We start from the raw sequence: 21,923 nt of genomic DNA, 5'->3' as shown, positions 1-21,923 counted from the left end.
TAATTGATTAAAGGGTTATAACGACACAGCACAGATACTATTCATTAGCCTGTCTATTGCGTTTTGCAATGTATTATCTGCCAAACCGCTAAAAAAAAAAAAAAATTGGCCGAAAGATTGCTCGTATCCTGGTTTTAGTCCCAGTAGTTCTGTATCCCAGTGAACGGACTACATCCTGGTTTGGTAGCCAGTCTATCGCTTGGCAAGGTGGGTTACATGTTGCCAAACTAACTTCATAACTTAACTGTTAACAAAAAAAAGGCATTTCTGCCCGGCTACGGATTGAGCAAGAAAAAGACAAATCGTTTTTTCCAATTATTTGCTGGGCACATTCGTCAGTTGTAAGCTGGATATTCACTATGAGCTACCGCACACCGCCATCTGTCAACTTCCCTATTCCTGTCAAGTAATCATGGGCTGTATATGACTGTTTAATATTCATAATCATGTGTCACTTTGACATTTTCAAAAGGTTCCCAATCGCGCTCTCTGATGGCATCCCACACAAGGCCATGCATAATAATCCTCTCCTCTGTCATCAATAATAGTGTCCGCTCTCAGCCAAGTCGCACGGGGGCCTGGGGTGCCGACAAGAATACAGGACATTTTTTAATGGGGGAATTTGCTTGAATGGGAATCAAGGAGCATGTGTCATCGTCTTTCTTCACGCCATCCACGCCCAAAGCCCATTTGGTGGACAACTTGCATAACTCACGCTGTTTTCTGATTGAGAAACGTGTTTTCAAATGCAGATGTGGCCCATGTTTGTACAAGAGCTGCCGTCACGTGCGCATATAAGCCGAGTGGGGTGCTGCTGGGCACGAATGTCAGGCCTCAGGCTTGCACCGCAGCAGACAGGACAGCATGCGGCCTGCATTCTTGGGATTCCCCAAGACCCTCAGGAGTTTACACTCTGGGCGATTTTTAGTCATACGATGGCATTCAGGATGCGACGATAACACTTCAGCTACAAAAAAAAAAAATCTCTTTAGTTCAAATCACATCAAAAAAACATTGTTCAATGGAATATTTGACATTTCCATGAGATCATTTGATTGTATGATTCTAAATCATTTATATGACTTACGACAAAATGGAAATTACATTTTCATTTCGATTGTTGTTGTTTTGACTATTAGTAGACTAACCAACCTATGTAAATGGTCCTTTGACTCAGTGGGAAAAAAGTATCTATGGCCCTTTTAAGATTTCTATTTCAGTAGTCCTGATTTAGAGTCGAACATGCTTGTTTTGGCACGTGCGAGGAAGTCTGAGTACCCGTAGAAAACCCGCACAGGGTGAACATACAAACTGCACACAGGAGCCAAGACTGGAACACATCAGAACGGCGAGGCAGACGTGCTGCCGGTGGCTGTATGCATAACTTTCAGTTTATTGAGTTTCACTTGGAAAGTGCAATGCGATACCGATAGCGTCACGGGTGTAATGAATGGCCGCGAGCCTAAATGCATTTGAGAGGTTAGGCAACAAGGTGACACATTTTAGTGTCAAAATCATTTGGTGATTTCCTGACAGTTCTTCTAATGAATTTCAAAACACGTGACTTTTTAACATAACCTTGATATGAACCCAAACTGGCAGGGAAAACCAAATCGTTTCCTCGATGATTTGAAGAAAATGTGCCTGCGTGTGGGAGGAGAGAGTGCATAAAACCAAGTACAAAATGATGGCTCACAATTAAGTCCCAGCTGCTCTGTAATTATGCGGTTTGACGACTTGCCTCGGGGGAGTACATATGGACCCTTGACATAACAAACTGTAATTACGTTTGCAGTATTTCCCCTGCAACCAGTCAAAAAGTGCTTCAGATTTGATATGGGCAGGGATGCTAATGGTAAAGAACATGTCAAGAAACCGACTAAAAGGAATTGTGCTCGAAATATTGATCAGTATCCATATTGCTCACAACGGGCACCTAGTACCGGTAGAGCATCGAAAATGGTAATGTGCTCTTCTGCTGACACCTAAAGGACAAACTTGAGTTTACCATTTAAAAACAAAAAAAAAGGCGTTTTCATCTTTTAAAACAACCATAAATCCAAAGTCTGACCTCATCATAGAACATGTTTTATTTAATTTAAAAAAAAAGAAAAAGAAAATTGCATTTCACATTTGATTGGTAACTACAGCACATTTTGAAAAATGTCGAGCATCAACTAAAGTCTTGCTTCACTTGCTTTGGTTAGATTAGTACAAGTATAAATCAAACGCATTTGGTACCAAGATCAGAGATTCAGAGAAAGAAAAAATAAAATAAAATACTTACATAGTGTCTGACGCACAACATGACCGAAAACAAAACAATTAAATGGTCATAAATGCCAAACGCCACAATAAGTAAATACATAACAAGTAACAGCAAGGGTGTGTTCATCATCAGATAACATGAAGCGATGTGTGGAATTAAAAAGGCTTTACAATAGTGCGTTATTACAAAACAGTCTACAGCATAGTTCAACGTTGTCCTACTTTGTTGGCTTTGGTGAACACACACAGATCACAACTCATTTTGTTGTAGCCAAAATTCACAGTGGTTTTTGGAAGGTTAACATTTATTGGTTCATTGTGTTATGCTCTTCATAGGAAAACATTCAGCAGAGCATTGTCTTGATAAAAAGACTGCTTGTCAAAAAAAAAATTTAAAAAGAAAAAAAAAAATCACGCAGTAAAGTAACTGCAAGACACTATGAGATAACCCTAAATCGTAAAGATGCTGACGAAGGACCAATGTGTAGGATTGATCGTGGAATGCAACGTTCATAATTACATTTTCATTCAAAGATTTTATACAAACTACAATTGAGAATCAAGGACACAAATTTAGTGTGTTGAAAAATGACTGCCATATGTTACTGAAACCTACATATTGATCCTTTTTCATTTTGTTCATTTCCAGCTCGGTGCTGTTATTATTATTGAATCATTGCATGAATCACAGTAAAGGGGGGGGGGGGTATCTGTGCTTGTATTCCTAGCTCTTGGCCTTCTTGGAGGCACTTCCTACCTTAAAGCCCATTTTAATTCTTGTTGGCCAATCTCCAGAAGCATGCCGAGGGGCATCATCCTCACAAGTAGATCAAATCACTGCATTTAGAGCAATCTTGACAACTTGCCAAACATGGATTACTTTTAATCCCTTGTACCTAACTGTTTGATTCCATGTGTACGTCCAAAATGAACATACACCTGACCGAGAACAAGAACAAAGAAAAAAAAAAAAAAAGTACCATATGGTATTGTCAAGTAAATGCCAATGTACTCCATCTGGTAGCTAGTAACAGTGGCGTTAGCAGCAATATTGCACTTCTTGAGTACCGTAACCTATATTTAAAAAAAAAAAAAAAAAGTTCCTCTAACTATTGCTACCATTCTAATAAAGTTTCAGTAAACTCGTCTATTAAAGCTTTGCACTTGCTTTAAATGAAAATGGAACAAAACAAAACAAAGAGAGGCCAACAATACGCGGCAACTTCAATGAATAGTGGGATTCAAACTGGAGCATCAAAACCTTCGCGATTTCAAATGTTAGCTCTCATCGACCACACAAACTGTGCCAAACATTGTTCCCATTAAGAATGTCCACCACATCCTTTCAAAGCATCTCATACTTCTTGACGAAACTCCAAGCAAATGAATGTATTGTTCCTTCTGCCTGCAAGTACTCATAGCCCTTCCAAGTTTTCCGTGGTTTACATCTTGAGTAACATAAAGGTTCAATAATTCAAGATCCCAAATGTACACAGGCCTCCATATACCCAAGACGTGAAATGAAATGCTCCAGTGCGTGGTTTGAGGCACATAACGCAACTTGTGGAAAGGCGCTTGCTCCCAAATGAGCCCCTAAAAGCAGTACGTCTACTCAGCTTCATCAAACATTGGCTTGACTAGATTGACGAAAAACACAGCAACTTCAGCACCTACATTTTATAACTATGATGTAACCTAAACGTGACTTTAAAAGAACCATCGGATGGAAAAAATCAGTTTCAAGGCACAATTACAGCAATCTCGTTTGAATATACTCACATCCGTGACATCGAAGGGCACGCAGCTTGCGGTGCGCAATTTTGATGCATAGCTACAGACAATCCATACTAATAAAAGGATTATGGTCGGTACCATGCAAAGGACCACATTCTACTAAAACCATGTTTTTGGTCGGAGAGGGTGAGGGGGAACACCTAGAGAAAACCAGAGCGGAACTCCTGAAGACGCTCTCCGGTAACAGTGCAAACCACTTTTTAAATATCTCATTTGCTTAACTTGGACTGACCGACACGAAAACTCTCCAAAGCAGCCATGCTCTGTCCATTACAAACCATTGCAGACTGCCCCCTAGTGCAAAATTAGAGGAATAGCGCACCTAGTAGCAGAAACCCAAGATCCAAGATTAAGATCCTGCTTAATATTGAAAGCTACAGGTGCACAGAAGGAGGTGTGCTGCGTGTGGAGCTGACTGGGCACGCGCCAACACTCCATCGCGAAACACTGGCTGGACTACAAACACGACAACACCCTGTTTCCATAACATAGTGGTCAAATATTGCTTATTGCAAATGACAATGATAGGAAAGTCCTTTGGTTCTGGCTAACATCCCTACCTCACACTGAGCAACGCGACCCAACGCTACTGAACTGTCACGCAGTGTTTGGGGTTGTGAAACGAGTGTTCTTGAGTGTCCGGCAGCTGGCAACGAGTCTTGCTGTGGATTTGTATTTATTTTTTATCAAACGTGAACGGCGTCGAAAATGTTGTATCACTTGATATTTCGCGACAAAAATAAAAGTCTCAGGGTACCAATTGAGGTTCAGCCAGCCATCGCCAAGCCGTATGCAGTATATAATATATATATATATATATATATATATATATATAGTTTTTTTGAAATTGTTAACTATTTCATATGTACCCGGTGACTAAAAAGCCAAGGGTGGAGAGTATCTGTCGTCGAATTGTATTACTGCCAATAGGCTCTGAAACGTCCACTTATTCCTTTCCTCTTGCCCTTTTCCTCTCTGTGTTGTCGTAACATAATTAGGTCAGCCACTACTTCCTTAACTATCACGTGTCTTTCAATTAACCGAACGCCAGGGATCGCAGTTTTTTCCATTGAGGCGAATTGGTGCATGCGCAAGGGTCAATCAGCAGGTGATCGGCTATGAGCGGCTGATACGTTTTGCCGGCGGTGGTCCAGTTCAGTCGGGTTCGTCCGCGTTGCTCGGTGTGCCTAAAAGTGTTGTAAACATGATTTATTTCGAACGGAATTGTCCATTCATTCTAGCGAGCTGGTTCCACGACCCCAAAAAGGGACTACGATGTGTGTGAAGTTCAGTGTCGCCATTATATTCAGACGCGCTGAAATTGATTTGTCCTTTTCAAGTCACATGTAGGCGTAGAGGTTTGTCCGTTTGCTCTCAAGTGCTATTTCCTTGTCCTTGTTCAAACAGCAGCATTGCGAGTTGGGAGCGGGAACCGACGCCTTCCAAGTTGCTCTGAACACACCTGTGGTAGATGTCCTCACTGAGCCGCGGGTTGCAGGTTTGGTAGCGGTAGCCCTGGTGTAATGCCGGCTCCACCGCCCTGAATACATGCAGCCCGGAGTACTTGACGAACATGTCATAAATGTCCAGGGTCTCGAGGATGTCCTCGTTCTCTTGGACATCTGCAACCATTTTTGTGCGCGTTGCCATGTAGTCCGCGTTGTAAAAACAAGCTTCGTCGAATGACCAGCGATCGAAATGTCCCGACTCCTTGAGCAGGTCGATTGTGGCCGGACGTGGCTGGCTGTGATAGGCCACGTCGGGGTTGTATTCCTGGAAATGGATGGGGAAGAACACTTGCCAGTTGTTGATGGAATTCATGCGGCAGCGGTTCACAAACTCTGAATTGACATTGGTGTTGACACTAGCGAGAAGGAACAGCGTGTCAACTGGGTGCTTCTTCGAGATGATGTCCATGAATTTGATCTGAGATGGTGTGTCCGTCTTGACGCTTATCCAAGGGATTTTCACTGTGGGGTATTTGTGCTCATGGAGGTTTATTTGAGTCTTCACGCTGGCAAAGATATCATTCTGGTTCACTTGCTGTGCTTCCACTGGATCATAAATGAAGAGAAAGGTCAGGATGATGTTCTCACTTGTTTCAAAGGCGTTGGAGGCAAAGACTTTTAAGAAATGCTCTACGTAGTCTCGCTCCAACGCGGTCATCGGTATGATGGCGTGAACCCTGGTGCCTTCTGTGACATAGGGCATGGGAATTATTTCCACCTGGCTCAAAGGTCGAACCAGATGGACACGCTTGGTGATGGAATGACTGTGACCTTTTTGGCTGACCGCCTCTAGCTGTAAGTCCAAGGTGTACTCCATCCCCCGGGTGGGGTCGAAGCGTCTGTAGCCGTTAATCAGGTGCTGCTTCTTCAGGTGCAAAACCGGTTTGTACTTTTTGTTGAGCTCTCCGACCGCTACGTCAATGACATCAGCCACATCCATGCGGTCGATGCCATGAAGCTCGCACTTGGGGGATCCGTCGACGCACGAATAAATATCCTCTTCTGTAAAGTAGTCCCATTTAATAACGTCATGGCGAGACTTTGGTTCAAAAGGTGGGTTGACCCCTATCGGCCACTGAGCGCTTCGGTTGCCCTCAAACGCATGCGCGCTGGCGTTTTTTATTTCTGCCTGTGGAAGGACAAGTAGAATCATCACACAAGCCGATGCGACAGTTCCAGTGCGACTACTTGAGCACAGGTTTGTGAATGTGGCTCGGAGAGAACAGGTGATTTGTGACACTTGAAAATCAGCTTACCTGGAGCTTAGCAATCTCATCGTAAGTCTTCTGCAGTTCAATCTCAGTGAAGTGTTTGTGCAGCCGGTACATCTCTTCAGGGTCAGACACCGGATGGACAGTCAGAGCTCTTTTAAACTGCTCACTCTGCTCTTTGCTTGGATCGGAGTTTTTGCCCAACTGATAATGGTGGTAGTGGAGCCCCTGAGGCAGAAGGAAGAGGGGCTCACATTCAAAATGACAGAACACGTTTTTTGTTAAGAAACAGTACAGAGTTAGAAAGATGAATTTAAAATGTAAAGGGGTCAGGATTACGTCAATAGAACAATGACCGAAGATGATGTCATTTAACATGTAAACAAAGTAACCACCTAAGGAGCTTGAGTGATTTAAAAATGTCAATCCAATTTATCAAGCTATTAAAAGACTTTAAGATTCTGCGTAAGAGGGCAGGGAGGTCTCTCCCTGTCGAGACATGACCAATTTTTGTCTGAAAATAATAAATACATTTCTGCTTTCTTCCCACATCCCTATTTCTTTCATTGTGGAGCTCCAATTGTTTTTATTTCCATACAATTTGGGTTGGCTTGGCTCAGTGTACAGATTTGGAAAAAAAAAGTATACGAATATTTATATTCTGTCCATTAGTCATAGTCCCCGCACTGCTATGGAAGAATATGGTTTAGGCCTTGGGGAACCACGCCTGACAGTACTTCATAATCTTGTAGACGTTTTCCAAATGTTCCGGGATGATTGATGAAGAAAATCCCAAACTAGCCGAGTTCAAAATGGAATAGTTATGATGGCATGTCGCTTCTTCGTCGGTGACAACATTTAACTCATCCAACTTTAAGTGCGTCTGAACTTCAACACCAATGATGTTGCAATGACAGTGTGAACTACAGATTTACAGTGTGCTCTGCTTGTCTCTTTTTCTCTCCCCTTCACAGCACAGTTTTAAAAACAGAGAGTATTAGCATCCCACTCTGTAATATTCCGTAAATACCACCTCAATGCAAGCGTGGTAATTACAGTTTTATATAGGTGCCTGTCTTTCACTTTTAAGTCCAGACTTCACGTCAAGGCCTTGACCGTTTGGAACCCTCCCGATAACCTTGACACAGCTGTTATGAATGACCGTCTCCCATATTTTTTTCCTTCAGCTCTTCATGCTCATTTAAACTATAAACTGTCTCCTTCACTTGCACTTAGCACTTCACGCTGCGAGCATAGCAGAGGAAAGCTCAGTACCATTTTAGAATTTAGCCTTTATAGACCGCCACAGTAAGTGTTAAACAAAATGATCAAGAAGTGATTAAATTTAATTTCTGGGTTTACACAAAAATATGGCACTTAACATTTGGGAAAATATGGCACTTAACATTTGGGAATTACACGTTGTAAAATCCAAGCTCAAGAACAACAAAGGTCTGAAAAAAAAAAAACACAAAAGACAGCTAAAGTGGATGAAACAAAAGCCTAATTTCTTTGCTAAACAAAAACCCATTTACAGATAAAATGACGATGAAACCAAAGTCAACTATCAAGAGAAAAGTATGGAGCAGCGCTCATGATCCAAATCATACCACATCATGTGTCAAACGTGGTGGCGGCCATATTCTACAATCAAATCATACGAGGCGTATTGGATGTCAAGCTCTGCTTAAATTCACCCAAATACTACAGAACTGATCAAACGGTGCTTGATGTTAAAAGACCAAATGCTAAAAAAAGAAACTCCGTTCCATACCTGAAATTCGCTGACACAATTAGTAGCCGTGTAGTCGATGATGCATCTCCCGAGCCACTCGTCAGGCCTGGCGCTCAGAATGTCGTTCCTACAATTTTCCAGGAAGGGTTGAAGCCGAACAAGCAAAGTTCGAGACAGGAGGTACCCAAAGCCTCCGTAACAGTAGCTCCCTTCCATCTCCCCGCCTATGAACTCCTCTGGACAGCCCATGTAAACTTCTTGATTCATACTCAGGTGATCCACAAGGTCTTTGATCCTGTCGGCTTCTGTGTAGACGTCATCTTGGACGAAGTAAAACCAGTCATACTTGTTGATAATATGGTCGAAAATGTACTTCATTGTCTGAAACATGTTCCAGATCAGTCTTTCGTCTCCATGCGAGACTACAAACATGCCGTGGGGGGGTTTGCGGTTGTGCGTGCCAGTGAAGAAGACCACAGTGTCCAGATGATGGCTGATGGTGCGATTGACAGCTACGCCCAAGGTGTTAATGGTGTTTTTGGACGTCATGACTCCAACGAACAGACGCTCGCGAATCCCCAATTCTGTACTTATATACTTGGCCCTGAAAGACACCAAAAACAACAAGTTCAAAGATTTTCTGAATTTGATAATGTGATGTTTGCAAGGTGAGCCCAAGGGCACTTTAATGTCAATTCCAGTCAACAGCAGAGGGCAGTGTAATGTCAAAATGGCTGCGCCCTGAAATTGCTGAAAACGGGTTAATTAATCTTCTTAGTTCTTATTCTACCAACATAATATAAATCAGTATACTGTGTTTAGACTAGTGGGAGCACATAGAACATATTGCATTTTACATTATGCCTAAGATCTTCTGGTACCCAAGCGGTTTTAAGTTGTCTCAAATAAGTAATGTGACTTTTCAAAATAAGCATCTGCTAAAGTAGTATGTGTTTACTTATAAACCTGTGATTACATATGATTAAGCTACACGTGATGACAGACAGTAATCTTCAGATGAATCATTGACTTATTTATTCATAAATTCCTTGGGAAAAAAAAAAAACACATTCAAAGATAAATGTATTTTTACCTGATGGGACAAGCTGAGAGTCACAACAACAACCTGATGCTACAAACTAAAAACGCTTTTGGAAAGGAAACATCATTGCACCATAACTCAACAAACCCCACCTCTGTTGGAAAGCATTTCCTTTTTTAAATGAAACTTTGGGGTTCAATATTTAAGTCTCTTGGGGGGTGAGGACTAATATTTAAACAGGGACTGAGTCCAGGAAAATGTGGACATATTTGAATGTGTCGTGTCAGCACCGCATGAGTACTGCATGTAGTTTAAGAGTTTCCTCACAGGAATGGATGACTGTTGCGTGTGAACTACACATTGGTAGTATAAGGGTGGTGGTGCCGATTTAAAAATGTATTTCTGATACATTGTTGTTTATGGGATGATTAAGTAACTGGGACACCTTTTTTTCTGTTAACGAAAAGCAGCTATGAGAAAATAAAAACTTAATTAAACTGGCAATAAGTCATCCATTCATCCAGCTGTTGTCTATTGTAACTGTTTTCATTCGGGTTACATATCAGCCGAGCCTATTGCAGATGTTTTAGGGCGAAAGGCAGGGAACACAATTGAAATCCTTTTCAAGCATGGTAAACATAAAAAAATGAAAAAAAGATACAGACTTTGTTGCGAAAACGATATGATGAAGGTGAAAGGTGATGTGGAACATACCTAACTTATCTCAGTAAGGCAACAGCAAACGATACCTTGATTTGTAGTACAGTTCTTCGGAGTTTGTTTTTTGTGTGAAATTTGTTTTGTTGTTGTTTTGGACCGTGAATATCTCTACCAGCGTCGTACATTTAAATGACCCAGCAGTTGAAGTCTGTGTTTCCGGTTAAAATAATCTTGCAATAATTATTTCATTTAATAATAATAGTGCAGACGACTGTTAACCCATATAAATGTATGATCGCCTTACATTATCACATACACACAACAAAATTGATGGATAACTAATTTTGAAACCAGAAGCCAGTAAATAGTTTGCTATTTTTAGTTACCTATTTTTCAATGTATTTGAAAAGGGGCATTGGTAAATGCTTGCAAAATCTCATATGTTGAGTTAACAGTGAAGACAATTTCAAAGAAAAATGTCAAGTCAACCCACATGATGATGCCTTCATGGGCCACATAAAATGAAGTCGCGGGACAGATCTAGCCCCCGGGCCTTGTGTTTGACACCTGTGGTGTAAAGCCTACTTTAAACAGTAATGTAAATGTAAGTGTATACAGTTTAAAGTGCAGGAAAACAATGTAAACAGATGTCAAGTTCAAAATACAGACATAAACAAAGAGACTAAAAATACTACCACAAAAGTTTGCCCGCCCCTGATTTAGCTTACGTACTGTATTATCTAAAGTGGCCATTAGTGCACAGTGTGATAGTAGTCAGACATACGAGACATCTCTGTTGCTGTGGAATAAAAAATTGCAGACGTACCTGAAAACTTTCTTAGCGGTACTCGGCTCAACTTGTTTATACGGCAATATTCTAGGCTCGAAATCCGCTTCAACCTCCGCGTCGTGGACGACTGAAATAGAATTGGGTTTTCGGGCTCCTTTGGGCTGTTCATCACGACCCACATGAGCACCGTGGTCCACAAAACAAGCTTCTTCTGTCCAGTTTACACTAAGTAAACTTAAGGTGAATCCTAAAGAAATACCGATTACCACCGGGCCCATCGACCGCAGGGCAGAACCAAGGGCTGGAAATCTCATGTCGGCGCGTCGGCTCCTCTACCGGAGCGTCCCGGTGCGTTTGTAAGGAACCTCCAGGATGGTGTAAATTGTAGAGACGCTATAGGTCAACTACATCAATTCCGAGGAGTTTCTTCATGCAACTTCTGGGAAATAAACTTCTTCCGTTTAAAAAATTGCGTGGGTCTCTTACGTGTCAGGACCGCTGACATAGCTCCGCCCCCTCGGACGTAAACGAGACAAACCCGGAGGCAGCCAGGCAAGGCGGGTCTAGTTGCTGTTGGTGGCCGTGCGCGCAAAGCTACGCGGAGGAATATTTATTTAGTCCACCTGCGTTGTGCCATGTGACGTCCACGAACAATCCCCATTCATGAATGGTCAGCACTCAGGAGTGTTGGCATGGTTCGTTATAATCGAGTTTGGTCAATTGTATATGTGCAGTTTCAAAAATACCACAGAACGGTACTGAATGCGGTGGGTAAACATTTATATGCTCATAAACCAAATTTCATTTTTTAAAAGGACACATGGGCCAGTTTTTTCGTAGACGAGGTCAAAGGAGGAACGGGTGGGGGTGGTTAGGGGGTGATACACTATGAGCATGATAAATATGTAATCCTTTTTAAATTTGTACTTTTATTAATTTTGATATATTACATTAACCAAATGTTTAATGACAATATAGATTGTTTGACTGAATCAACAATAACATTACTTACATTAAATTAATCAACCAATCTACAGTAGGAATAGCTGACATTAAACCAAATAGCTCCCCAAGAGAATAGAGTATGTCCATCCTAATTAAACATGCTTGAGTAAATTTTATTCGGGAGCAGTGTTGATTTAATGATTATGTTTTGAAGATGGATACGAACTGAAATAGTGCACAGTTTAAACCAATGACCGACAACTTTCCCACAGGGCATTGTCTCTTGCTCTTCAGTGTTCATTAGGCGTGCCATGGGAAGTTATCCAGTTTCACTTAATTGGTCCCAAAATTAATTATTGATCCTTGTTTTATCTATGTCAGCCATTTAAAGTAAAAATAAAAACAATTAAATGATCTTCCACTAGATGGCAGAGGGTACACCTATGGTGTCCTCATGCATCAGGTAGCCCCCAAGGACCACACGAATAGACAGTCAACCTGTGCTAAAAAATGGCTCACCAATTTGGGAACATTGTATACAAGTGTGTATGCATGCTGTCATAAGACAAAAAATAATTAAGGAAGATTTAACAGTTAACATTAACGAAAAAAGCTAAATCGAGCAAACATAAAACAAACGAAAGAGGTGGATGATAAATACTGTAATGGGAGAAAGTCTACTAAGACTAAACAAAACAGACTCAAAAACGTCAATAACTTTTCTCGGAAGCCTTGCATGCTGCCTCAAATTTGGATATAATTCAATTCAGTTTGAAATTCCTCATTCGTCTACTGGAATGGTAAAACATCACATGAAAATACTTAATAATGCTGGATAGTCGCTACTTGTATGTCAGTTGCTGTAATATATTTGTCAATTAGTTTACATACTAATTGGAGATGTATCGTGCTATTCTTTGTTCTTTTAACAAAACATAACATTTCAGTCATGTAAAAAGGACTTGAGCTGCCATCTTGTGGTCATATACAGAAAAGACACGGGATTAGTCAGCCGATCCCATTGGCCGAAACACGGTCAAAGGTTAGCTAAAGTGAGAGGTGTGAAGTTCAAACTCATTATTATATTGTGTGCAAATTAATTCTGTACTGTACATGCAACAATGATGACGTACATTTTTAATGTTAAAACTTCATCGGCGGTTGTCTTTTAAGAGAGTAGACAGTAATCAGTGATGTAGTACATTTTAATTAATGCTATTAATTATCCAATCCATTTGGTTTATATTGCTTTACTATGTGAGCGCTGTAATGTCCATCGTGGTGTGGCACATCGCCATTTTCTAGTTTGTCCTGTAGGAGTTGCTGTACCACATGGGCTGCAACTCGAGTAGGGAGTGCCATATCCGCGTACTTTGATGTGTGCGGAAGTAGAATTGCAACTGGTAAATTCGCTACTCGGTCCACCCTAAAATGACGTTAACGAACTCACGAGGAAACAATTTGAGAGACAGCCAGTGAGTTGAATGAGCAGAGACCGGTGGGCGTAGGAGCGTTGTCGTATTCCTCGCCCTTTTCAACTGACTACTCTGACAGGCTTTATGCTAATTTTTAGCGCGTCCGGAGCTGTGCAGAGTTTTAATGTTACTCTTGGACTTGTTTTGTTTGCCGATTGCGTTTCGCGTTTTTAATCCCAGTTTGGATCATGGCGGCGATGGAATGTCGCGTGTTGTCCATTCAGAGTCATGTTGTCCGAGGATATGTTGGAAATAAATCGGCAACATTCCCTTTGCAGGTAGATATCGGTTCTTGCATGTTTGTAGCCGTAGCTAACATTACTAAATATTATATTGCAGTGTAGTATATGTCATGTCGTATTCACGTCTTACATTACCAAATTGGAAAAGACATTAATATTACCAATGATTGAAAACTAGAAACAATTTCTAACAATCACGTGAACGTAACATAAATGTTTGCAGAGACGAGATGCGTTAAAACGTGTCTAAACAGCGTCAGTAGTTTGAGCACTTGCTCTGCGTGCAGTTATAATTTGTTTCTCCAGAGTCCACTATAACTTATTTGCAAAGATTTTCTTCGATGTTATCGATTTTATTATACGAAGTAAACATGCTGTGCAACCTGGGTACAATGGCCCCGTGTAATTTAATCCTATCCAATATGAGGGTTATCCCAATATCAAAAATACCTAGTTTAAACTACTGAAGTGGATAAGAATAATGGCTAACTTTCGTTTGGATCGTGAATATTGAAATATTTTTTACGTATGACTATAAATCAGACAATTAATTAATTTTACGTGATTACATTTGGGGGGCGTGTCGTTGCATACGACAAAAGAAAGGTAATCTAAAGGTCTCTCCCGTTCTCTCACACTCTCTCTCTCTTTTTTAATTTTTTTCTTCAACTGTTCTCAGGTTCTGGGCTTTGAAGTGGACTCCATCAACTCAGTGCAGTTCTCCAATCACACAGGTTGGCTGATGTATTTTTACAGAGTCCTACCTTGAGAAAATTCAGTGTGCCATTTATTTTCTTTTTAGCTACCTTTTTGGTTTAGGTTTGAAAACATGTTTGAAATTGCTACCTACAGTTTGCTTTAAGCACCTTTTCGCCCTCAAATATCCAAGGAAATGTTTGAAGAATGTCCAATGTAGCATTTTAACTAGTTGACTGTAGATCAAGGTATTATGTAGCGCATACATACCGTAGTTAATGGCTGTCCTTTGCTTTTGTACTTTGCCTCCCTTGTAAAAAAAAAAGTGTTAAACCCTGCACAGTTTGAGCTTGAGTAGATGTTCAACACATGTGATTATTGTCTAACACCCATATTCAGTTGCAGTGTTCTAATACACTGTAGCAAATGCAGCTTTTAGTACTTGGTTATGTGGGGTTTTCCTCTTTCTAATGTACTTGAACACATGAGCTGTTGATAATCCACGGCTAAGAAGGAATTCATTAAATGTTCCTTGTTACAAGCCAGTGTGGCTTGTAACAAGGACAACAGAGTTATTACCCTGGATTCGCTTGCAGTGAAAGCTCCAAACTTCTTTTATAAGGAAAGAAACGCTAACAGATACCTTTAGTCTTGGGCTGCTTGCAAACAATTAATGACTGTCAATTTGTATTCACCATGGGTATTTCTGCCTACTGTAAATTAGACTTAGGAACAGTAGGGGCAGCCTGGGAGAAGCCCTACTACTTTTTAAAGGAAAAACATTTAATGATTATCTTTTACCAGCATAGTTTCAATTCAACTTTCACTAAAGTGATACTATAAATACTGTATCATTAAGATTTGGGGGGCAGCATGGGGGCCAAGTGGTTAGTCACAGCCGCTTTACAGTTCTAAGATTTGGGTATTGAATCTTGGCACCGGCCTTCCTAAGTGGAGTTTGCATGTTCTCACAGTGCTTGCATGGGTTTTTCTCCAGGTCCTTCGGCTTCTTCCCGCAACTCAAAAACACGCACGTTACATTTACTAAAGATTCTAAATTGTCATTAGGTCTGAAGGTGAGCGTGAATGCGTGTCTTTATGTGCCCTGCGATTAGCGAGCGAGTGACAACCAGTCCTGTGTGTTATCTGCCCTTGGCCAACATTTTAGCTTTGATGGACTTTCACCCGCATGTCTGAGAATAAGTCAGGATCCCAAAGTGGCTCAGTTGAGCTTTATACACCAAAGCATGTAAAGAATGTGAATTCACACATGATAGGAGATGTTTGCACAGTAGCCTCTTTGAATAATATAGAAATTACAGTATATTCTTTCCCAGGCAAAACTGGTTCATGCAGGCTAAATCACACTCCTGTAATTTGACCCGCATGTGAAAATGTCCTTTAAAACATTCCAGCGCAGGTCTGAAGGTCTTTTCCCCTGTAAAAGCTTTCTCACTGCAGGAGGTGCTCTCTGCCGGCCGGCTCCGGGTCAGCGAAGGGCCCGTATTGAACTCGGTGTTCTTTTTGTGTGTTTGTGAGTCTTTTCATTTGCAGTCCGAACAGCTGTGGGGGTTTATTGTGTGTTCATGGTGAAGGGGCACCAAAAAGGGGGAGAAACTGGCAGCCTGATAAAGACATCCCCCTCAGTCAGTGTAGAGGCCCTGTTTAAGACGGAGATTGCATCACAGTGATTCAGTGATTAGACAGAAAAGGGAAGAAACGCCAGCTAGTTTCTCAAAATATGCCCCATTCAATATTACGGAAATTTACATTTTATTGTTTTGTTTTACGGTACTCTTTAAAAACTTGTGTCTCATGTTCTAGGATATGCCCATTGGAAGGGTCAAGTCCTGAAAGCTGATGAGCTCAATGTTCTCTATGAGGGCATCAAGCTCAATAAAGTGAACCACTATGACTACATCCTCACAGGTGAGTCTAAAGCAAAAATCCTGGGCAACTTATGGCCCGGGGGTCACATGTGGCCCGCCCTTAGTCTCTGGCCGGCCCTCACAGTGACGGTGCTTTTATTTTGTGTGCGCACGTGTGGACGCTAGTGCAAGCGAGGTTTCCGTTATATTTAGGGATTTTCCCAACCCCTCTAGCAACTAGTTCTCACCGAAAAAAAACAGCAAAAATGAATACAGTAGTCCTAATGTAAGCAAGATTATTTCCTGCACGGTGGAGGGAAGAAGCCCAAGAAGATTTGGTCTGATAAAACTGTACGCAAATCTACAGTTTCATTTACTGTACGTATTGGGTATATTGTAAGTCATTACTGTCAGTGATATTATATTTTCCAAATGAGTTGGTGGTTGGTGCACAAAATGAATGTTGTAATTTTCAAAGTGCGAAGATGTCATTTTTAATGGCGCTTATAATTTGGTTTAAAATGTGTATTTCCTAATTATAACAGTACACACCATATTTACACACAGAAATGTATTGAAAAAAGATGACATGCTTTTTATTTATACTGTAAATTAAAAATATAGGCGAAGTTGAGGTTAGCGTGTTGGCTTGGCCCTCTGCAACCGTTCCCGTTTCCCCTTTGCAAAATTAATTGCCTTCTCCTGTTCTAAATGAATGTTTATATTGTTTACACGGTGGTTGTGGGGGTAAAGGTCGGGAAAAACAACTGCATTGTTTTTACAAGAGCAAGTCAAGGTTGCATTTGCATATAATTTAAAGCAAATGTTTTGTATCCTTTATCTTTACCAAGGGTACAGCAGGGACACGTCCTTCCTGATGACCGTGGTTGACATTGTTCAAGAGCTCAAAAAGGCCAACCCCAGTTTGGTATATGGTGAGTGCAATACTGGTTGATTGAATTCGAATTTGAACAACCAAAACTTCTAACTAGTTAAGCCCTGCCTTTTTTTTTTTTTTTTGCGATAGTTTGTGACCCTGTGTTGGGAGATCATGGTGCAATGGTGAGCATTTTTATATACTGTTCTAATACGCTTTTATGTGTTTTCTTAGGTTTCTATTCTTGCCTTTCCTGTTGTAGAATAGAAGATAAAAAAGGGTTTCTTGCAAATTTTATCAAGCTATGTCTTTGTAAATGCAGACAAAGTGACATGACCCCTCCACCTCCCGTTTTGGTGCGAGCAGTTATTGAGCCCTACGATTTTTCCCCTCGTCGACAAATGTATATTATTAAGAAAATTGTAATTGTTTTTCTTTCTACGTTTACTAATGTCCCAATATCTTATGTTATTTATAAAAAGTAGATTGCACCTACTAGAAAAAAAGTTATTTACCCAAACATTTTAAAATACTTAATTTTAGAGCTGCTTTTGCAAATGCATGATACCGCTATATTTTTGGGCCATGTTGTCATACCGTCAGATTTTGATACCGGCTCATGAAAAATCACTATCAGAATGAGTCACCCAAATGATCAGTCTTAGAAGTATTATGTTATTTCTCAAATAAATCTAAATAATTTTACACACACATAAGCAAACAAAATGAATAAATAAAATTTACTCAAAATGGTCCAATGGGATAAATTGTGGATAAAAAGAAGTCATAACAAACCTTTAAATTGGTGCCTTTCCAGTATGTCCCAGAGGAACTTCTGCCAGTCTACCGGGACAAAGTAGTGCCTTTGGCCGACGTCCTTACCCCCAACCAGTTCGAAGCAGAGTGAGTGGCCTTTATTTAATACGAAGGTGGAGAAAGAAAGTGACTGGTGTGGTATTGTTCGAGATTTAGTATAAGAGAAATATCCTCGTAAATGTTTGTGAATGATACAGATGCTAAATACACCTGCTTTTCTTGAGCAGGCTATTAACTGGGAGGAAAATCCAGACAACAGAAGATGCTCTTAAGGTAGGTGCCTTTTGTACCGGTAATTAGATTTAAAATTTTATACAAGCAGTCCAAACTTGTTAGCTAAGTGTGTCTTGTGTACTCTGCAGGTAATGGAGCTGCTTCACAAAATGGGCCCAAAAACAGTGGTACTCACTAGTACTGAGCTGCCTTCAAATAAAGGAGACGAGTACCTTGTGGCCCTCGGGAGCCATAAAATAGGTAAAGTACCATAACCGCTTCCTCTGTGTACATTGGACCATTTGCAATTCAACCCTTTTCAACCACTGAGGGAGATTTCTCCCTCAACAGACTTGAAATACATGTTTGCATAATACAGTAATATTAAAAATACGCAATTTCTTACCTCAACTCTATCAAATGATACCTAATAACTGTCACGCTGTCCATTCTGTCATGTAGTAAAACCAGATGGGACAATTAGCGTTCAGAAGATCTGCATGGACATCCCCAAAGTTGACGCTGTGTTTGTGGGGACGGGGGACCTGTTTGCTGCCTTGTTGCTTGCCTGGACTCACCATCACCCCAAAGACCTGAAGGTTCAGACGCACCTCTGCAATGCTCTCAATTTAATTTTCCTTTAATAGCTGCTACAATGTCATAATGAACACTTGGTGTAATCAATCCTGCTCTTTTTCTGCTTTCTCCCCAGGTTGCCTGTGAAAAGACTGTTTCGGTTATGCACCACGTAATTAAGCGGACCATTAATTATGCTAATGGTATTTCATTTTTACTTCTGGCTGTTTCATGAATTTTGTTCCTATCCTTGTTTGCACGGATTTGACACAATTGCTGAAAAAATCTAAGAAAAAAATATATATATATTCTTGAAGGTAATTTTATCAACTGCTCTGCAATGTTTCAGAAAAAGCCGGCCCAGGGAAAAGGCCCAGCCCTGCGCAGCTGGAGCTGAGAATGGTTCAGAGCAAAAGCGATATTGAGAATCCTGCCATCGTTGTGGAAGCAAAAATTTTACAAAAGTCCTAATATGTACGATGGTAACAAGCACAAATGAAATGTTAAGATTTGGATCGGACATGCGGCATTTTCCTACCCATGTCATGTGTTTTTTCCTTCCAGAATCCCTGAAGATGTTCAGCTGTGAAGGGTCATTACTCACACTCTGTATGGAGACACTCCAGAATCACTGCCATACGTCTCCCTACTATGGCTTTTGTAAATATCATCTTCCTTTGCATAGTTTTAAAAAAAAGATAGTAGCCAATAGGGATTATTTTTAGACAGTTTACTTGACTACTAAATGTACTTTAATAATCATTTTAGATATACCTTAACTCAAACAGATGCATGCTTGTACATGCCTCTGCAGTCAGAACTTAATTCGTTGTGAAAGTTGTTCACTTTGCATTTAACTTTAAAAACGTGACAAAATAGGTTCAGAGAAATCCATACCTAAGGCTTCACGTCCTGCTGAAATATGTAGTAATGTCACCATCCCATTGCTTTGGGGGGTCACCTATAACAAATATGATTTAAAATAATGGTGTATGATGTTCTTAGGATAAATGTGACAGCTCATGCATTGAGGTTTGAGGCATTACTATTTGTGTACTTCTATCGGCACAATTTATTTCCCAGTGTTTTTGTTTTTCTTGTTTTGCGATTGTAACCTTGCTGCTAATCATGATTAGTTGTGTGATCAATTCTGTCCCCTCTTTAATCCACACCTTTAATTTTCATGATGTTCCTCCAAGTAAGTACACATTAGATCCCTGTCTTAAAACATCTCAAATTGAGGTATTTGCACAGATAATTTTTAATAGAGAGTATTTATTGTACTGTTGCTCATTATTGCCATATCTAATTCGTAGCCTTAAAGCAGTTAGGGAGCTAACCCGGTTTTGAATGTTTTTTGTGTACAACTGTATTAGTTGCTCCTCACAAATATTTCAAGGCCAAAACATTGAGCCGCTGCACTGACATAGAGCAAATGGAATGACACATGTAATAAAAACAATTGACTTGACAAATAACTTTCCCATGTGTGATAATTTTTGTTTGTCTATAATTTGGAACTGAACATTTTTGAGCCTCTCATAAAATTGATGTACCGCAAGCGCCCATTTGGAAAAGTTCCAAATAAATGCCAGCTATTTTAATTAAAAACATAGGGCTAATTAATTATTGGAAAGAAATGTTTTTCTTGCTTGTCAAAGTGGTCTGTTAAGCGTTGCTGCCGATGTAAACTAATGCAGTAAAAATGTGCTTTTAGATTGATTCTGAATAGCATTACAAATCTAAAAAGACAGGCAACTAAATAATATTCCCGTCATCAGACCTAGTGCATAATACTGTGTGATTAGGGGCAAGGTATAATTGTGCTGCATTAATCCACAGTATGACTAGCCGGCATTAACCCAAATAACTCCACAAGACAATACAGTGTGTCTATCATAACTAAATATCCGTCCATCCGTTATCCAAAATGTGCTCAAGTAAGATTCTGTGTATGCAGTGTTCATCTACTGAGATTTAAATTCATATGAAAATTTTAAAGGGACAATGTGTTGAATGTGTTGATTTTTCAATGATCATTTTAAAAACCCAATATTCCTTTCAACAATATGCAAAAAAAATATGATCCATCACTTCAATGGAATTATTTTTATATCAACTTAGGTGAAGTGATCTCTAATTATTTTACATAGGGCGCGCCTCCCCTACAGGGGGCTGCCATGTTTAGCTGACATCTTTGTGCTAGGATGTTCGAAGTAGACAAACTTAGCGAACGTAGTTCCTAAGCATCATGACTACTGCATGTGCACTTAATTACTTGAGGGAGTACTAGAAGTTTGTTTGTTTGTGACATTTTTCTTGCATTTCTGCAGAAGGAAGTGTTGGTCTCTTGGCTTGTGGTCTCTCAGAGGCACCGTAGTGCGTGTGCTTCAAAATGCACGCGCTTCCATCTTAGGTCGTTGCATTCTATTAGTTGACCACTAGATGGCACTGAATTCTACGCATTGTCCTTTTAAAGATGGATATGAGCTCAGTGAGTGCAGCTTAGAGCAGTGGTACCACAACCACTGTACCACTGAACATTAGTTTGACAGGCAGACCAATTAAATGCTCTTTGGCTAGATGGCAGAAGTTACAAGTAACCCTTTAGGGTTACCAACATGGTGCCTTCGGGAATCTGTTCGCCCCCAATCCCCACCCCCCTCCCAAGGAGCACATGAATAGCTTGCATTCATGCTCTAAAAATAGCTCACCATTCAGGACATTGTGATTTCCTAGAAATGTTGCAGAGGTGACCGTGGTTTTAACCGTGCTGGAGACTATAGTTCAGAGTGTACCTAAAATTAGCTGGGATAGGCTCCAGCACATCCATAACCCTAATGAGGATAAGTGGTTCGGAAAATGGACAGATGGAGGGATAATTAAAGGTGGTTTGGGCAAATGTGTTATTTCAGAAGTCTGAAAGTGATATACCTTCAAATGAATTAGTATCCAAGAAGTAACTTTCATAATACCAACAAAGTTGATGACCCCTGAACTAAAACTATGTATTTTTCAATATTAAGTATACAGTATACTCTGTATTTTTTGTGACATTTTTTGAAATGAGAAATAACGGTGTACCGTGGTTAAATAACCCCTGGGACGCACTGTCTTAAAGACGCAGGTGTGCTGAAACACCAGCAGAGGGCTGAAGAGGTCTAAAATTGTTCATGTCTGAGATTAAATGAACTTCATCGATGGAAT

At 40.3% G+C, this 21,923-nt stretch overlaps 2 protein-coding genes across 4 annotated transcripts; one reads left to right on the top strand and one right to left on the bottom strand.

Moving 5' to 3' along the window:
* Nucleotides 1-2,072: 2,072 nt before the first annotated feature.
* On the bottom strand, nt 2,073-11,575 carry chpfa (chondroitin polymerizing factor a). The gene is made up of 4 exons (XM_086051419.1): nt 11,045-11,575; nt 8,556-9,120; nt 6,827-7,009; nt 2,073-6,699 (listed from the first exon to the last, which is right to left on the bottom strand). The coding sequence occupies exons 1-4, from the start codon at nt 11,320-11,322 to the stop codon at nt 5,437-5,439; spliced, it is 2,289 nt and encodes a 762-aa protein (XP_085907545.1). The 5' UTR covers nt 11,323-11,575; the 3' UTR covers nt 2,073-5,436.
* Nucleotides 11,576-13,258: 1,683 nt separating this feature from the next.
* Nucleotides 13,259-20,188, top strand: LOC147136487 (pyridoxal kinase-like). 3 transcript variants are annotated; one of them, XM_086052385.1, is made up of 12 exons: nt 13,259-13,356; nt 14,350-14,404; nt 16,191-16,295; nt 17,086-17,169; nt 17,262-17,296; nt 17,929-18,014; nt 18,155-18,200; nt 18,290-18,401; nt 18,603-18,739; nt 18,853-18,919; nt 19,066-19,190; nt 19,281-20,188. In XM_086052385.1, exons 1-11 carry the CDS (start codon nt 13,330-13,332, stop codon nt 19,185-19,187), a joined length of 876 nt encoding a protein of 291 aa, XP_085908511.1. In that variant the 5' UTR covers nt 13,259-13,329; the 3' UTR covers nt 19,188-19,190; nt 19,281-20,188. The 3 variants fall into 3 exon arrangements, with proteins under 3 accessions (XP_085908511.1, XP_085908509.1, XP_085908510.1); XM_086052383.1 differs by lacking the exon at nt 13,259-13,356 and adding an exon at nt 13,363-13,706; XM_086052384.1 differs by lacking the exon at nt 13,259-13,356 and adding an exon at nt 13,363-13,706 and having other exon boundaries at nt 19,066-19,198.
* The last annotated feature ends 1,735 nt before the right edge of the window (nt 20,189-21,923 follow it).

The sequence above is a fragment of the Filicampus tigris genome, chromosome 14 (genome assembly GCF_054856515.1).
Source record: "Filicampus tigris isolate MCC_2025a chromosome 14, RoL_Ftig_1.0, whole genome shotgun sequence".
NCBI lineage: Eukaryota > Metazoa > Chordata > Actinopteri > Syngnathiformes > Syngnathidae > Filicampus > Filicampus tigris.
This window is presented reverse-complemented; position numbering and strand designations above follow the sequence as displayed.

Excerpts from the sequence above, each read along its gene's own strand:
- chpfa (XM_086051419.1), bottom strand. The coding sequence starts at position 11,322 with ATGAGATTTCCAGCCCTTGGTTCTGCCCTGCGGTCGATGGGCCCGGTG. Across the intron at positions 7,010-8,555 it reads ATTGTGTCAGCGAATTTCAG|GGGCTCCACTACCACCATTA; the intron begins GTATGGAACGGA and ends CTTCTGCCTCAG. Across the intron at positions 6,700-6,826 it reads ATGAGATTGCTAAGCTCCAG|GCAGAAATAAAAAACGCCAG; the intron begins GTAAGCTGATTT and ends GTCCTTCCACAG.
- LOC147136487 (XM_086052383.1), top strand. The coding sequence starts at position 13,617 with ATGGCGGCGATGGAATGTCGCGTGTTGTCCATTCAGAGTCATGTTGTC. Across the intron at positions 16,296-17,085 it reads CTATGACTACATCCTCACAG|GGTACAGCAGGGACACGTCC; the intron begins GTGAGTCTAAAG and ends ATCTTTACCAAG. Across the intron at positions 18,201-18,289 it reads CAACAGAAGATGCTCTTAAG|GTAATGGAGCTGCTTCACAA; the intron begins GTAGGTGCCTTT and ends TGTACTCTGCAG.